General features: G+C 31.3%; 3 protein-coding genes and 1 long non-coding RNA gene across 5 annotated transcripts in view; 1 reads left to right on the forward strand and 3 right to left on the reverse strand.

Moving 5' to 3' along the window:
• The window catches only part of Gycalpha99B (guanylate cyclase 1 soluble subunit alpha 2), a 46,715-nt gene extending 45,377 nt beyond the window's left edge, over window positions 1-1,338 (reverse strand). The window contains exon 1 of the mRNA XM_081982797.1: window positions 1,185-1,338. The gene's annotated coding sequence lies outside the window, so the exon portion shown is untranslated. The remainder of the gene's footprint in view (window positions 1-1,184) is intronic.
• A 1,471-nt stretch (window positions 1,339-2,809) lies between these two features.
• Gycbeta100B (guanylate cyclase soluble subunit beta-1-like) lies at window positions 2,810-9,235 on the forward strand. The gene is made up of 14 exons (XM_081981675.1): window positions 2,810-2,890; window positions 4,727-4,800; window positions 4,954-5,054; window positions 5,305-5,423; window positions 5,507-5,662; window positions 6,123-6,276; window positions 6,410-6,564; window positions 6,618-6,829; window positions 6,878-7,048; window positions 7,140-7,258; window positions 7,326-7,444; window positions 8,426-8,563; window positions 8,645-8,802; window positions 8,877-9,235. The coding sequence occupies exons 1-14, from the start codon at window positions 2,888-2,890 to the stop codon at window positions 9,016-9,018; spliced, it is 1,821 nt and encodes a 606-aa protein (XP_081837801.1). The 5' UTR covers window positions 2,810-2,887; the 3' UTR covers window positions 9,019-9,235.
• LOC145730462 (uncharacterized) lies at window positions 9,020-9,417 on the reverse strand. The gene is made up of 2 exons (XR_014178625.1): window positions 9,278-9,417; window positions 9,020-9,219 (listed from the first exon to the last, which is right to left on the reverse strand). It is a non-coding gene; the product is annotated as an uncharacterized LOC145730462 (long non-coding RNA).
• A 927-nt stretch (window positions 9,418-10,344) lies between these two features.
• On the reverse strand, window positions 10,345-13,012 carry stops (SOCS domain-containing protein stops). Of its 2 annotated transcripts, none has more exons than XM_081981676.1 (7): window positions 12,747-13,012; window positions 12,436-12,603; window positions 12,166-12,270; window positions 11,701-11,824; window positions 11,500-11,658; window positions 11,277-11,450; window positions 10,345-11,218 (listed from the first exon to the last, which is right to left on the reverse strand). In XM_081981676.1, exons 1-7 carry the CDS (start codon window positions 12,871-12,873, stop codon window positions 11,071-11,073), a joined length of 1,005 nt encoding a protein of 334 aa, XP_081837802.1. In that variant the 5' UTR covers window positions 12,874-13,012; the 3' UTR covers window positions 10,345-11,070. The 2 variants fall into 2 exon arrangements, with proteins under 2 accessions (XP_081837802.1, XP_081837803.1); XM_081981677.1 differs by having other exon boundaries at window positions 12,758-12,976.
• Between the last annotated feature and the right edge of the window lie 2,307 nt (window positions 13,013-15,319).

A 15,319-nucleotide genomic window follows, 5' to 3' on the forward strand; every position in this document is an offset into this window, starting at 1 on the left:
TTTTCCTTACAGGTCTCTGTAGTTTAATATGTTTCTTAATTAGACAGTTTTTAGGTTAAAATTATTTCTTGTTTTGATAGGATTTAATCGATTCAAGTACAAAAATTGTCTTAAAACTGCAATTATGTTTACATTCATAGTTCAGTTTGACATAATGGTGTACTTGTAAATATTGCTTATTGTCTTCTGGTTTGCTGTATTATTTCAATTTAAATCAAAGTGACTGTGGATTTTATAGAACTAAAAAGAAAATGCACTTTCAAGTATTTATAACTAATATTTAAATTAAGAAGTAATTATCAGTTACATAATTAATCAATCACTTATTGAGTGATCCACTTTAAAAATAATGCATTTAAAAGTTTTTTTTTTTTTCGTTTTAAACAGACAATTTTCTTTCTTTAAAGTTTTCAAAATTGTGGCAACGTTTTCAGTCTCCTGTCTCTCACACCAAGCGCGTAGGAGGAATTTAAAGTACATACAATATATCATGCTACCCTTATCTGGCATAACATTATTCAAAATAAAGCAGTGAAGAAGGTATTGAAAAAAATATATAAATTTTTATAAGCTACTCAAGTATAATTGATCGCAACGTTTAAAATCAATTATGCAGGTATGGAAACTGGAACGTTACTCTTAGAAAAATCAATGGTAAGAAGAGCAAACTATTGGAAATCAATGATTTCGACTGACACCTGTCACTCATAAAGTTTTTCTCCATTTTTGTCAAAAATAGTGAACTTCAATGCTTTTCTCGTTTCACCGTTGGTTTAGTATAGATAATTCTGAAACTTCCATACTTGTAATCGAATAATTTTCATACTATGTTAATGTAATAGAGATTGAAAAGGAGAACTTTTAGAATGTTACACCAGCAAAATCGTTTTCTTTGTTTCTAAGCGAGTATTCGGATATACTCATGGAACTAGTCAAAACTCTATAACTACACAAACCGCATTGATTCAAATTCAAATAATGTTTACATTTTTTCAACTTGTCGAAATAAAATTGAATTAATTTAACTATCAAGTGAAACTATTATTTTGATTTTAATGTACCATAAACAAAAAGGTTAAGATTTTCATCAATAATGCAAATTCCAATACAAACTCAGCTGAGAATATTATCTAAATAACCTTTTTCCCTTTCTTACATAAATATTTTCAAGAAAGTTGAGGTACCTTTAAAGCAAATCGATTAGCCACATCACGTGAAAATCTGTCCGGTAAAAGAGTCTTTGAAACCGAAATTACTAAATACCAAACGAGAAAGCTGTTTAGTTGACGGTCAAAAACTCGCGCTCGCGTGTAACTGAGCCAGCTGCGGAAACTCAGCTTCTCTCTCAGCTACGGGAAAATAACTGACAACGGAAGGCGTCGCTTTGCCAGGATATCTTGGATTTGACGCTGGCGCGGTGGAGCTTAAAGTATCTCCTCAATTGGAAGGTAACAACGGTGTAATTTACAATGATCATCTTTATATTAGTTATACAGATAGTTGCTCATATATCCGGATTAGTATCGATTTACGGAGGAGAAGACATGCACACAAAAGCTCTAGCACTCCCATCAAGTCATTATGAACTACCAAGGTTTGTATATTATCTGTCTATGCATTCAAGCTAATAGTAGGTGAGATTGTCACAATAGGTAACATATAATAAATGTTGCAAATTTTTTCTACAGTTTATTCTTTTTCACGCCTGGTAGCTAGTTAATAATTAATAATAATTCATTTATCAACTAGACGAGCTTCAGTTTAATATAAACGACTCTTATTCAAAACTTTGTGCAAAATGTAGGTATACTATTAAACTGAGTAATTTAACTTTGGTGTATGCAAGCAACTTGAATATCACTTTAAACTGTACTGGTTACTTAACAGAAGCATCATTAGATACCATAAATTGCTAGAAATAAGTACCTAGTTCATTTGTTTTCTAGGATAATCTGGCCTAGTCAAATCTGGATTCTCACTTAAGTAAATTGAAGACGTTTTTCAGGTGGATGGATTTAACATCCAACCATAAAGGCTAATTCTATTGCATCAAATTTTACATCAAACGCAAACTCTATTTAATTTTTAAAGCTAATCCGCTCAGTATACTAACAGGGTTTTCATCATACGCTCTAATAAGCTAAAGCCGAAAATGCAATCCGCCCTGATATTTTCGTTACTCATATCCCGAATAAAACATAAATGTATAAAAGAAGATTTCATCTGTGAAATTAAATTCGAAAGCAATTCTAATTACGGTTAGCTGACAGAAACGGTTAAAGAGGTCTTCGCGGTATTAAAGTTAACGGAAAGAGCAACCCTTGTGGATGAAATTGCTTTCAAGAGAAAAAAGGTAAAAAGATTAATTTCGTAATAAAGCGAGCTTCCGATCTGAAAGAATACAACTGAATTAAGCTCAGGCTTAGGTAAACTGAAAATTATTATTGGATGAAATATCGGTTTGTGAGAAATGTTTTATTCTATTGATAATTCAACGAGTTTTGTTAAAACCTCAACTGCTGGAAACTTGAATCAAAATAAAGCTGTTATCATCAAATAAACAAAGCTTAAGCACGAACCATCAGGATACTAAGCACGTTTTGGAGTAGAGCTTAATTATTTTCAGGACTTTCCCGAATATTTCTTTCTTCCATTATTCGGCTCGTTGTTTACGTAATTGCTTTTTGTGTCAATAAAATTGAGTTTCCGCATTTTCTTACTTGTTTTATCACAGTCGTAAATAATTGTGAATATAAAACTTTAACGCCTGCGTCTCCTTTGCAATCGATTTACTCTGGATGAAGCTTCGGTGAAATTTCAGTTGCTTTTCCACACTCTGGCTGTTTGCTAGCTTTCCCAGTTTTTGTTAGTATTTAGTTGACGAAAAATGGTGAGTAATTTTTTTGCACATGAAAAAATTACAGTTTTATCTGACTTATTTTACCTAAATTGTATTATAGCCATTGTCTCCCTTGAATTGTTTAATTTGACTAAATTTGTGTTTTTGGAATGGTTTACATCAATTTGTTTTTTCTTAAGGAATTTTGTGTATCTCAAATAGAAAATATGCAATGTAGAGTTTTTGAAAAAACAATTTCATTTGACAAGCTTTGAGTGCATTATTAAACATTTTGACTGTAAATAACACCAGTGAATTGTGGAAGTAATATGTGTTTTTACAGAGTATTTCTTGCATGAAGATTCTTCAAATTACTTTCAGCTAAACAGTAATTTTTGTTTTATTTTGTAACTCGTAGAAACATGTAGGTACAACAATAAATCGGTGCAACCCTACTAAATCTCAAATGTTCTATTAGACAATAACAACAATCTAAATGTGCTGGAACATATGATTCAGGTTGGATGAGTTGAATATACATACAACTACAATACATTACTAGGTCTGAACACGATATGGTTTAAATGTGTTTTGCAAGAATACGTGTAAACCCCACTTAGAATGCAAAACAGGATGCATGTAGTAATTAGAGTTGGAGTAGTGTTCATTAACTATGTTTTGCAATATATATTATTCTACATACTTGAGGGGAAACACAACACAGTTCTCTTGATGAAAGCAAGTACAAAAAGAAAAAGAAATAAATTAATTAGGATAATAAACGTGATGATAAATAAAAGCTGTACAGACAAGAATGAAAACTCAAGCTTTGACCTTTTTTTTTGTCGACAATTTTACTGAAAACTGGCTTTTCTTTGAGTGGTATCTTTGATAAAGTTAATTATAATTAAATAACGTGTACTAATAATGTTACTCCCCAAGGAGAAAGTCGTTATATGGTGCTGAATTTAGGGCATAAAAACGAGACTAAATGAAAGATAATTAATTAGGGTTTTATTCTAAATATATAGGAAACGTCCAACAAACAATCGTAAATTTTAAATTGTATAAACAAGTTTAAACTTTGGTTAAAGCGCAATGTCATCCCAATTTTAGTTGATTTTCAATAGTAATATGTTAAGTGCATGTAAAATTGCCGAAAATCATGCATGAAGATTGAATTTTTTAGGGAAATAACCATAAAATGAATGAAAGCTGTTTCTTTAGGGCAACAAGTCTGAATGCAAGATTTTCTAAATAATCGGTCATTGTAATATTAATATTCAGTATGAAAGGAAAATACCAAACATTATCACCAGGTTAATGCGTAGTCCCCAAATGACAATACGCTCTACATTTTTTTAAAATTTACCTGATAGTATCATTAGAAGCAAAAATATCATATTAAATTAAAAATATACATTAGACGCTTGCGTACTCAAAACTGCATGATAATTTCAACAATTTGATATTTCAAATTGAATTAAAGAGCATTCACAAAACTTACTTTTATGGTATTTTGTTCAAGCAATATCAGCCATATAACAAATTTCACCCCATTTAAACGGTCATTTATTAACGTATAGGATTCGAAACACACTCTCATTTATGTAACCGAACCGCCCGTTACGTAAATACTGAAACCCTGTAATTTATGGTCCTGTTGTATATTATTATTAGTAAATATAGATGTCCATTAGCATAACAAACATATTCAAGTCAGGAGTTGAGTGCATTTGAACAATAATGGATCCCAGTTATCTGCAGCAGAAAAAATCTGTTGATTCGGTAAAATGAATTATTTAGTTTAGTAACATTTTGACTGCAATAATGGTTAGTGAGTAATCATGTACCAATTGTACTAAAGTAATAATAATTTGTTTTCAGTACGGGTTCGTAAACTACGCCTTGGAGTTACTGGTTATTAAAACATTTGGAGATGAAACATGGGAAGCCATAAAGTAAGTAGGACAATTAAATTTCAAACTTCAAAACTTTGGTTCAGAAATCTTGAGTCAACTTTTTAAAACCTTAATACAGTTCCGTCTTTATATCATAAAGAGTTTTCAAACTTTTGGTAACTTCGTGATCTATCAGAGTTTATTTTCTTTCAGGAAAAATGCGGAACTCCAAATGGAAGGTCAATTTCTAGTCCGACAGATCTACGACGACGAGCTGACTTATAATTTAATTTCCGCCGCAGTGGAAGTATTAAGTGAGTTTTCCAAAGTTTACTAAGCTTTTGAACTGACTGACTGAACCTAATAAGTAATAAAAAATATTAAGTCTACAAGTTCACTGAGATTACCTGTTTGAGGTGTTAGAGTTAATCACTGAAGTTTTCGACCTATTTACTTGAAAGGCTTTGAGGAAACTGAAACTTTTAATTGACTGTTAATTATAAATGTTTGTGTAGGGTTTACTAGATTTGATTTGAGGATATTACGCAACTTTGATGTTTACAGACATACCAGCTAATACAATATTGGAACTGTTCGGTAAAACTTTCTTTGAGTTTTGCCAAGATTCGGGATATGATAAAATACTTCAAGTTTTGGGAGCTACGCCAAGGGACTTTCTTCAGGTAATTTTTTAGGAATTACAGTTTAAATGTTTAGATAGCCATCTATTTAAAAGTTGCTGAAGCTAATTCTTCTCTTCCTACAGAACTTAGATGCTTTGCATGATCATTTGGGAACTCTCTACCCAGGTATGAAAGCTCCATCGTTCAGATGTACAGAAAGACCCGAAGATGGCGCCTTAGTCTTGCATTATTATTCCGATCGACCTGGATTAGAGCATATTGTTATTGGAATAGTAAAGGTATTTTTACATATTTTAAGTATAGTTTATTTGTATAATCAAAAATTCCAAATTATATTAATTCTACTTGTTTAAAAAAAAATAAACCAATCCTGATCTTGTTGATCAAAATCCACCCTGCTATTTCCAATTAAGGAAATCAATAGTAAAAATATGGCAAACATGATATTTGCAGACAATTTTAGGAAGTTTAAGTACTATCTATGCTCAAAGTCAGCCAAAAAACCTTATTACATTTTTTAAAGTTTATTTTTAGTTGTATACCTTTTCGCTTCTATGGTTAATATAATTTCGAGTTTAGTGCACTATTCTGACAATTGTTGGCTTACTTTTAACTTAACGTTACGGAACAGGAAATTTTTAAAAACTGTGTAGTTATAAACTGATTCAAAATATTGTTTCTTTCTACAAGAATTCTTCAAAGAGTACTGTCTTAAAACTAAATTTTTTCTCATTTTAGACAGTTGCCAGTAAACTTCACGATACAGAGGTGGAAATTGAAATATTGAAAACCAAAGAAGAGTGCGATCATGTGCAATTTCTGATCACAGAAAAATCTGGTCCAAAACGGCCTCTGCCTCCTAAAATTGATGAAATTGAGACACTGTCCCTAGGTAAAATTCCACTTGTCTTGTATTTTCCTTAATGTAGTGTTGTGTACAGTTTTTTTGTACAGCAACTTTTTGGAAAATTACAAATAACGTGTAGGTAATTCCTAAATAAATACTAAACAATATTTAATTTCAGAACCAAAGGTTAGCGCTTCAACCTTCTGCAGAGTATTTCCATTCCACATTATGTTTGACAGACATTTGAAAATAGTCCAAGCTGGTTCAACAGTGGCTAGAATAATACCTCAAGTTATTGAGGAAGATTGTTTGATCACCGATATTCTAGATCCGGTATTAAACTACTTTTTTCTCATTTTACTAGCAAGTGAAATCGTTTTCTCTAGATACGACCTCATTTGGAGTTAACTTTTGAAAATATCTTGTCTCACATCAACACCATTTACGTCCTGAAAACTAAATACGGTGCCATGCAGGTGGATGCTCCTGCTGAATATAAGTTTCTACGACTCAAAGGGCAAATGTTGTATGTTCCTGAAAGTGATTTGGTTGCGTTTCTTTGTTATCCTAGCGTGGTCAATTTGGACGATTTGACAAGGTAGTTCAAACATTCTTTTCATACTGTGTTCAATAATGTTAATTTCAGGAGGGGATTGTATATAAGTGATATACCACTTCACGATGCAACGAGGGACTTGGTTTTGATGTCTGAACAGTTTGAAGCAGATTACAAGTTGACAAGAAACCTGGAAATTCTTACAGACAAGTTACAACAAACGTACAGAGAGCTAGACACTGAAAAGAAGAAAACCGACCAGTAAATGTTGCTTGTTTCAAACTTTCCATAATTGCTTAAACTTGTAAATGTTTTATGTTAGTATTGGCACGCTTTTCCTTTTTTATTTCAGACTTCTTTACTCTGTGCTACCCATAAGTGTGGCAAGTGAACTAAGACATCGAAGGCCGGTTCCTGCAAGGCGTTACGATTCAGTGACCTTGCTTTTTTCCGGAATTTACGGATTTTCTGGTATGGAGGTCATCAGAGGCATTAAATTTATCAAAAACGAATAAGTGTTATTTTGGTCATTTTACAGCATATTGCGCAGCTAATGCTGATTCAAATGGAGCAATGAAAATTGTGAAGATGCTGAACACTTTGTACACTAAATTTGATGATTTAACGGATCCGAAATTGAATCCCAATATCTATAAGGTAAAATTCAATGTAATAGGTGTTTGATCCATTAAATTAAATCTGTAAAAAAGCTAACATTCAAACTTAAAAGCAAATTATTTTTAGTGGTTTAAATTTGAAACGCAACTTTAACTAAAAGTTGTATCAATTTTCTCAACAATCAATTAGGAAAAGTTGTTACCAGTGGTTACTATAATTTTAAATTTAGAAATAGAAAAACTTTTGGAAAAGCTCACATGAGCAATTTATTGGAGTCAGAAAATGACTCAACATTATCTTATTGAGCTCTTGAATGTCCTAAAAAGGGTGTTCAAACATTATAATGTTAAATAAACCACATCCACATTTTTTTATTAGTAAATGTAATATGATACAGTTAGAGGAAAAGCAAGCAGCAATTTTTCCTGCTTTATCTGAACACCATTTTCTCTTTCACAATCTTAATCATTTTCGTCAAAAGGCTGTATGCCCTGTTTTTTACCAAATAATCCTTATTCTTAAACACACATCTAAAAAAATATTGGAAATAAAGCACCGAAAGTCAAGAACAAAATGACTAAATACACATTTCGTCTTGTTTGTTTCAATCTTAAGTGAAATGGATCGCAAGATAACCTTATTTTGAAATGATACTCTAGATGACATTAAAGAGGTTTGAGTATTTATTTAGTTAACAAAAAGGCTTATATTGACATAAGACCATTCAGAAATACTGATAATACATCAACAACATAAAAAGTTGGCAAATTTATCGATAATTCAGTTTTGTCTGTTATTTTTAGATAAATTATGGTAAAATCTTGGAAATTATGAATTTTAACGTATTTCTTTTAAAGATGCCTTTACCTTGATATCAACGAAACTGTGGTTACTAAACTTTTCTTGATCAGTCTTGTTATGTATAACATTTTTGATTAACACTGAATAATTTTAGTTTGTTTATTAGTTTCTGTAACAATTTTCTCTCTCTGCTATTTTATATACTTTTGCAAATTTTAGGTGGAAACAGTAGGTGATAAATACATGGCAGTAAGTGGACTTCCAGAACCTTGCATTTCGCATGCTAAAAATATCGCAAAATTAGCTTTAGATATGATGGATCTTGGGAGTTCTGTGATATTTGACGGTTCTCCAGTGGTAAATAATCATTTTGAATTGTTTTAAACATTGTCCTGGCCACTTCAGACTAGGTTCAACATTATGTCATTTTTCTTTTAGAGAATTACCATAGGAATTCATACAGGAGAAGTGGTTACAGGAGTAATTGGACAAAGAATGCCACGGTATTGCTTGTATGGAAACACTGTGAATTTGACTAGTCGTACCGAAACCACTGGAGATCCTGGCAAAATTAACGTGTCTGGAGATGCGTATAGGTAAACCATTGCCCAGATTCCCTTTAACTGGAAAATTACAAAATACACTTACCTATACTTATTTATGATTTTAGGGTTCTACTCATGGAAGACAATTATGACGAACAATTCAAGTTTGACTACAGAGGACCAGTGCAAATGAAAGGCAAATCAGATCCAATGCACGTCTACTTGCTTTCAAGAAACCTGGAAAAGCCTCAGGTTGAAAATACTTAAGTCGTTCATCGTCTATTTTATTAATTACACTTATAATACATACAAAAACAATATTATTAGCTTTTTTAAGGTGTATATAATAAGAAAATAATATGATAAAACATACTCAAATCATAGTTTAAATAAGTCTAAGCCAAATTTGTTTCATGGTAGTAATAAGGCAGAAGAACTTTAATTATTGAATTCTAGTCTGGAATACAACTGAAATTACTAATAAGTTTCAACATTTTTTTCACCACCTGTAAATACTTGTACTAACCTCAAATTGCAAAAACTGACCTAAATAGTGGTTAACATATTTCTTTCCTCAAAATAATATTATAGATCATCATTACTACAACTAGTGGACCGAATTATCAATCCTATTATAATTTTCTCTGACCTGCAAAATTTTCACCGCAACTACACTAGTAAACTGGGCCATTGCGATGACATAAGTAGAACTGTTCGCACAAAAGATACCAACTATCCGCATAACTGCAACATATTTGGAAACGTGTAATTTTCTGCTTTTGAACCATGCGTGCATAACTAGGCGGTCCATTGATAGCATACCGTAATAAATATTAAGTTCTCGGTGCTAACGGAGGAAATGTGCTGTGAATAATAATTATGTTCTAGTTAGATAAACTATTAAGTTAATTTATACCTTTAAAGAGGTGTAGTGCTGCAATGCATAGTGCAATTTAGAGATACATAGCTCTGGGCAGACCAATTACTAGGTTAAATTATGTCTGCTTGTGGAATGAACCTGTTTTTAATTGAGGAAAGTATTTTCAAACGGTGTTCATATTGATTTTGATACAATTTGTTTCTGATGAACGATCTTATAATTTTTTATGATTTATAGAGACAGGCTATATTGAAATTGAAAGCACATCAGAGAAGGTCTTCCAAAAGAATGCTTATTTTATTGAAAGGTGTTTGCCATCTGGGTAAGAAATATCAGAATTATTGATATTTTTTTACTAAATTGTTTGGTCTTCACAAAAAAAAGTTGAACAAATTCAGTTAATGATTTGGACCAATTTCTCTTTGATGAAAATTACGATCTGGTTGATTGAAGACTTTGAAATTGTGTAATTACAAACAGTCCAGTAAAAAATTTTTTAGATGCTATAAATTAGACAACCAGAAAATTAGATTTATCACAAAGATGTATGTAGGTGTTAAAAATTGTTTTACTGTTTAATAGGTTAATTATTAGTTTACAAAAAACTTTTAATATTGTCAGTTGTTGGATGTTGCTTGCATTAAGTTTTTTTTTATGATAGGTGTACCACAACGTCCACGTATTTCCAATAATAATTGATTAAATGAAACCGATGTTTTTATATTCCTTTATTATGAAACTCTGGCTGTAAGTGCTACTAATTAATAAAAAAAAGTTTATTAGTATGTCCACATATCCGTTACGCTTCAAATCACTAGCCTGTAATATTAATAGCCGATTTAATGCAATCTTTCAATAAAACGTTAAATATGTGAGTAATATTATAATTTCCCCAAGGGAGGTAATGATTAATATCAAATTGCCTAATTTGCTATAGAAAAGTAGAGCAAATTTCAAAATATATTTAACTTTCCTAATAAGGTAGAAAATAAAAGTTAGAAATCTGAATAGGTACTTGAAGCAGCATAATTTGCATGTGCTAAGTTTGAATTTCCTAATTTACAAACTTGCTCAACTTAGCCTACCATTTTTGAATCATAATTACCTTCACTTGTGTGGAGATCTAATGCCCTGAAGTGATTTGTCTAAATGCATGTACCCACTCATGCAAACAATTAATAATTGGAATAGCTGAAATATATCATGCCGTTGACTTTTGGGTAATTACTGAAAGTGATTGTCAGTTTCATAATTTTAAGTATCATTTTATTTAAGTGCGAATATGTATATGTATTTTTAAATGTCAATATTACGTGACAAACTTCCACTCTCTAGTAGAAATGAAAGTGTTTGTTAATACCTTTCAATGTTTAACAGCGTTAATGATTTTGTGTTAATTAAATATTTGTAGTAATTAAACTGAAATAACTTCAATGTCTTCAGTCTGCTAGTAGATCTAAATACTTCATAATATTATCAGGCACTTGAAGTTGTCGTATACCATGTGGTAGTGAAAAATGTTTCCATAGATTATACCTGACACAACATCTGCATAGATGTTTTAATTCTGGGGGTGTGTGTCCAAATCTGCAAGCACAAAGTTGTAGGAAACTATATTGAAATAACCGAATTTTTATGTTATTGCCTCGTGCATGGAATTAAACCATCCTGGATAAGATCAGAATATTCTTCCTCAATAATGTGTCTAGTTAGAGCTTCATTTGTTGTTTCTATAAGAGGAATTGTAGGAACAATTCTTAAAATCAGTTGCAAACAGGCTACCAGATTATATGGATAACAGTGATTAAACTCCATTAGTCTATGATACAAAAAAATTATTATGAAATAGTAAATCTCAAAAACAAAACCTTTTTAAAATATGTTGTAGGCAGCTAATTTGCTCCAAAGGATCATCGATCAACGCACCAAATCTCATCAAAATCAATAACCTATCTGGCAAACCTAATTGCAAACAAATTTTCACACATGACGCTTTTCCACAGCTTTCAATTGGCAAATCTACAAATCTGTTCTAATTAGCAACAAAAAATCCATTAGGAAGGTTGTACCTAAAATCCGTTAAAACATTGTCTTTCAAGAATGGCAATTGTAATCGTCCACGGTTAGCTTTATCCAGAAAATACACCACTCCCCTAACATTTTCCTCCTCATCTTCAAAATCGCTTTTCCATCCTGAAACAGTAACTCCGTAAAACATTAAATGCAAATATTTTAAGTGTTTAACTCAGACTGCTCTTATAACTATTAATTTGTTAGGTTTCCTCCTTAATTTATTTAACGAGCCTAATATAATAATATGTAATTTTCAATGTTTTATAATATATTCAATAAGCGAGTTATTGAACTTGAATTATAGTGGTGACTGCGGTGTTCAAGACCAGGAAGAGAACGTCATAATATAGTGAAAGTATTTTACGAATATCGATGATGATGTCGTTAAGTGTTGCTTCCGAGAGATTTGTCTTAACTAATTTAATGCAAAATTTTTGACATACATAATTGCCTATAAGTACCTGCAATATAGTGAGGAGCTTTAGTACCAAAAATGGCCCCAATAAATATCCGCTCAAAGGTTCCTTCACACGAATAAATATTACGCAACAGCTGGCAAACCAATTCTGAAACACCACTATATTAATAAATAAAACTGTAAATTTATCGTCATGAAGTAATCGCCATTACAACTAGTAATGGAATTCAATCGTACTTGTCAGGAACGATAAATCATTCAATTATGAATCGACCGTTATACGATTGACATTTTTTTAATAGATATTAATCACCTGCATCTTGCATTTGCCACAAGTAACACAGTTTCATTGCAACATAAAGAATGTTATGATTTTTTCCCATCATGCATACTGATCCGTTGAGTGTCTTTGCCTTATTGTGATATTGAATTAACGTTGATATTGCTTCTCTACACGTTTGGTTTGTATCGTCATTGTTAGCTGCAAAGATACATTTTAAAAGCTTTTGCAGCTTGTTAAGCTGAGGAGCTTGTTAGCGGTTACTTTACTATGTTTAGCATTAAAAAAAATACTTTGAATGGATGATAAATTTATAAATACACTATTATTTAGGTAGAAAATACCTCCAGCACACCCTTGAATAAGAATATTAATATACTCGACCATCTGCTTTCGGTTTCTTCTATCATGCAAACTGTTTCTAGGTGCTTCCTTAAATTCGGCCAGGTAACATTCTAAAAACTGTTCCATTTCAGTGCCCTTAAACCCTATAATTTTCTCTACATTCAGTTACATCCGCAAAAGGTGAACAAATTTTTTTGTCAAATATGACTTTTGGTTTTAAATGATGTAGTAGGTAATAACAGACACTAGCCAGGTAGTTGTGATTTCTAAACTAGCAAAACTTAGAAACCTTTTCTACATTCTATTTTTGTTTTAATCCAATTAGAACTACTAAGGCTTTATAATAAAGAATTCAAACCTTGTAGTAAGATTTAAAACATTAACTCTGAATTGTGTTGGCAATGATAGATATTTTTGTCTAATCGTATATTGAAGACAAAAAACCCTGATCAGAAATTTGTAACACGTTTTGAAGGCAATTTCTTTGGTAAAACACCTAACCACAACCATAATCGAACCTTCTTCAGTATTTGATTATTTAGCACGTTATTAGCTTCCATAGGTGAAGCTTTAAGCATATTTGGGTTAGGTATTTTAAAGTACAAGGCAATATTATGATGTAAAGATTAAAATTTAATAATATACTATCGTTACTCCACGTTAAGAAACTTTAATTCCATATAATAGCTATTTTTTGTATGCACCTAATTTAAAGTTTAATTACAAGGCAATTGTAGGTCATCTGAACCACGTCTTGATTACGTTGAACATCGACCAACGACCTTAGAACAATTGCAGTAAATTTGTTAGTACGCTAATTTGGTCTTTTTTTAAACACACATGTGAATTGGTCCAAATCATACATAAGCTGCAATAAAACAAATAGTCAAAACTCGATTTTTTTCGGTGTAGTGATTGATTAAGTAATTATTAGCGATCATAAAATGGCCCGAAAAACCCAATCACAAGAGTGAAAGTATAATCTTATTCAGAACAATAATTTGCAGTATTGCTCAATTTTTATTACATAAGTAGACACTCCTATGGTGCTAAATCAATTGTACACTTGGAAGAAATTTTGCACCTGCTAATATAGTAGTTTCGTAATTTAGTAATGTCGTCTAAGATTGAATTGGTAACAAATTAGCATCGTGGGAAGTTCTAGCCTAAAGTACAAAATATTTTCGTTTTGCCATGTTTATTCAAGAGATCAAGGAAACTACCAGAAATATAAAATTTAGCTTATTATTGAGTTTATAACGAAATGATGTGCTACATATTACAACAACCGTAACCAACTGGTATTTAATAATCTATTTTTTTAATACGACAACTTTGTTACGAATTTCTCCGATAACAAAACCATAAGGAATTCCCAGACAACAGTAATGAAACAATCTTAATTAAAAACCGTGGCATATCTCTAGTTAAACCAACAATAAGTCTGGTTTTTGTAATCAACAATTTGATATACCAAGTTCATATACTGACAATTTTTTTGCAAAGAGACGTGTCAACTCAGTGAAACATCAAAAAGTAACCAGCGTAACTCAATTAAACAAAGATAAACAATTTTCTGCTTTTTAAATGCATGCACAATATAAATAGTTACACTACAAGTTCATTCCTATTGTTGCTAATCAGAAAGTATGCATATCATGGTTATTTCGGCTGAAATTCATTAAATAGCTTTTTAACAGTGCAAATGTAGCACACAGTGAATGGTATTGTTTATTTATTTTCCGTGTCTTTTTCTACATCGCTCCAATGCTTTATGACAAATTATGGCATTGTTTCTTATTCTAATTACACGATAATTAAGCAGTTTTGGGATACAAAGTAGAACGATCCAATTGGTATGCATGGTAATTTAGGAACTTTCCTGTTTTTAATTGTTTGTACACACGTACTATTGTGATGTTTGATACACATTTTAAATGGTTGAATTCAAATTAAATGATGCAATATGCTCAACATTACAATTTTTCAGATGCATGTTTTTTTAAATGCATAAACAATTTTTATCCAAATAAAAAGAAACCTCTAGGAAATCCACTAACTCAGATAATATTGTGTAACCATATATACGAGTAAAAATCTAATTACAAATTTAGATTACCAACAGGATTTAGAAAAATTAAGGCAATCTGAATACAGAAAAAAATCCTCATTTTTTCTACAATTGAAAGGTTAAAAGCGACCTTATTAAACTACACTTTTTACATGAAACCTAGTAACTAACTGCCCATATCTTTTACTTATAGTACTTTCAGTACTCCTCAGTTGGAATTATCGTCACTGACCACAAATGGAACATATCCATATCAGTTTTAAAGACTTTAACCTCGATTTAAAACGGATTGATTGAGTCGAAGCAATGAATTTCTTTTGTAACGGAAACACTTTAGTTTCGAACGATGGTATAATTATACGCACCATCTTCTATTTAATAATGCTTCCGGTGAAATTTCGCTAAATTGAAATATGTATCCGCACAAACCTACAAATACACTGAATTTTGTCTTTGCATGTTTCCGATGTTAAATGACTGTTTATGATAATTAACAATTAA

The sequence above is a fragment of the Ips typographus genome, linkage group LG6 (assembly GCF_016097725.1).
Source record: "Ips typographus isolate SLU linkage group LG6, UJ_Ityp_2.0, whole genome shotgun sequence".
NCBI classification, from domain to species: Eukaryota; Metazoa; Arthropoda; class Insecta; order Coleoptera; family Curculionidae; genus Ips; species Ips typographus.

What these genes read in the sequence shown, in the direction of transcription:
- stops (XM_081981676.1), bottom strand. Translation starts at nt 12,873, where the DNA reads ATGGAACAGTTTTTAGAATGTTACCTGGCCGAATTTAAGGAAGCACCT. An exon ending in GTGGCAAATGCAAGATGCAG is followed by an intron (nt 12,271 to 12,435) that starts GTGATTAATATC and finishes GTGGTGTTTCAG; the next exon opens with AATTGGTTTGCCAGCTGTTG. An exon ending in CTACAACATATTTTAAAAAG is followed by an intron (nt 11,451 to 11,499) that starts GTTTTGTTTTTG and finishes TTTGTATCATAG; the next exon opens with ACTAATGGAGTTTAATCACT.
- Gycbeta100B (XM_081981675.1), top strand. An exon ending in AATTTGGACGATTTGACAAG is followed by an intron (nt 6,830 to 6,877) that starts GTAGTTCAAACA and finishes TGTTAATTTCAG; the next exon opens with GAGGGGATTGTATATAAGTG. An exon ending in TATTTGACGGTTCTCCAGTG is followed by an intron (nt 8,564 to 8,644) that starts GTAAATAATCAT and finishes TTTTTCTTTTAG; the next exon opens with AGAATTACCATAGGAATTCA.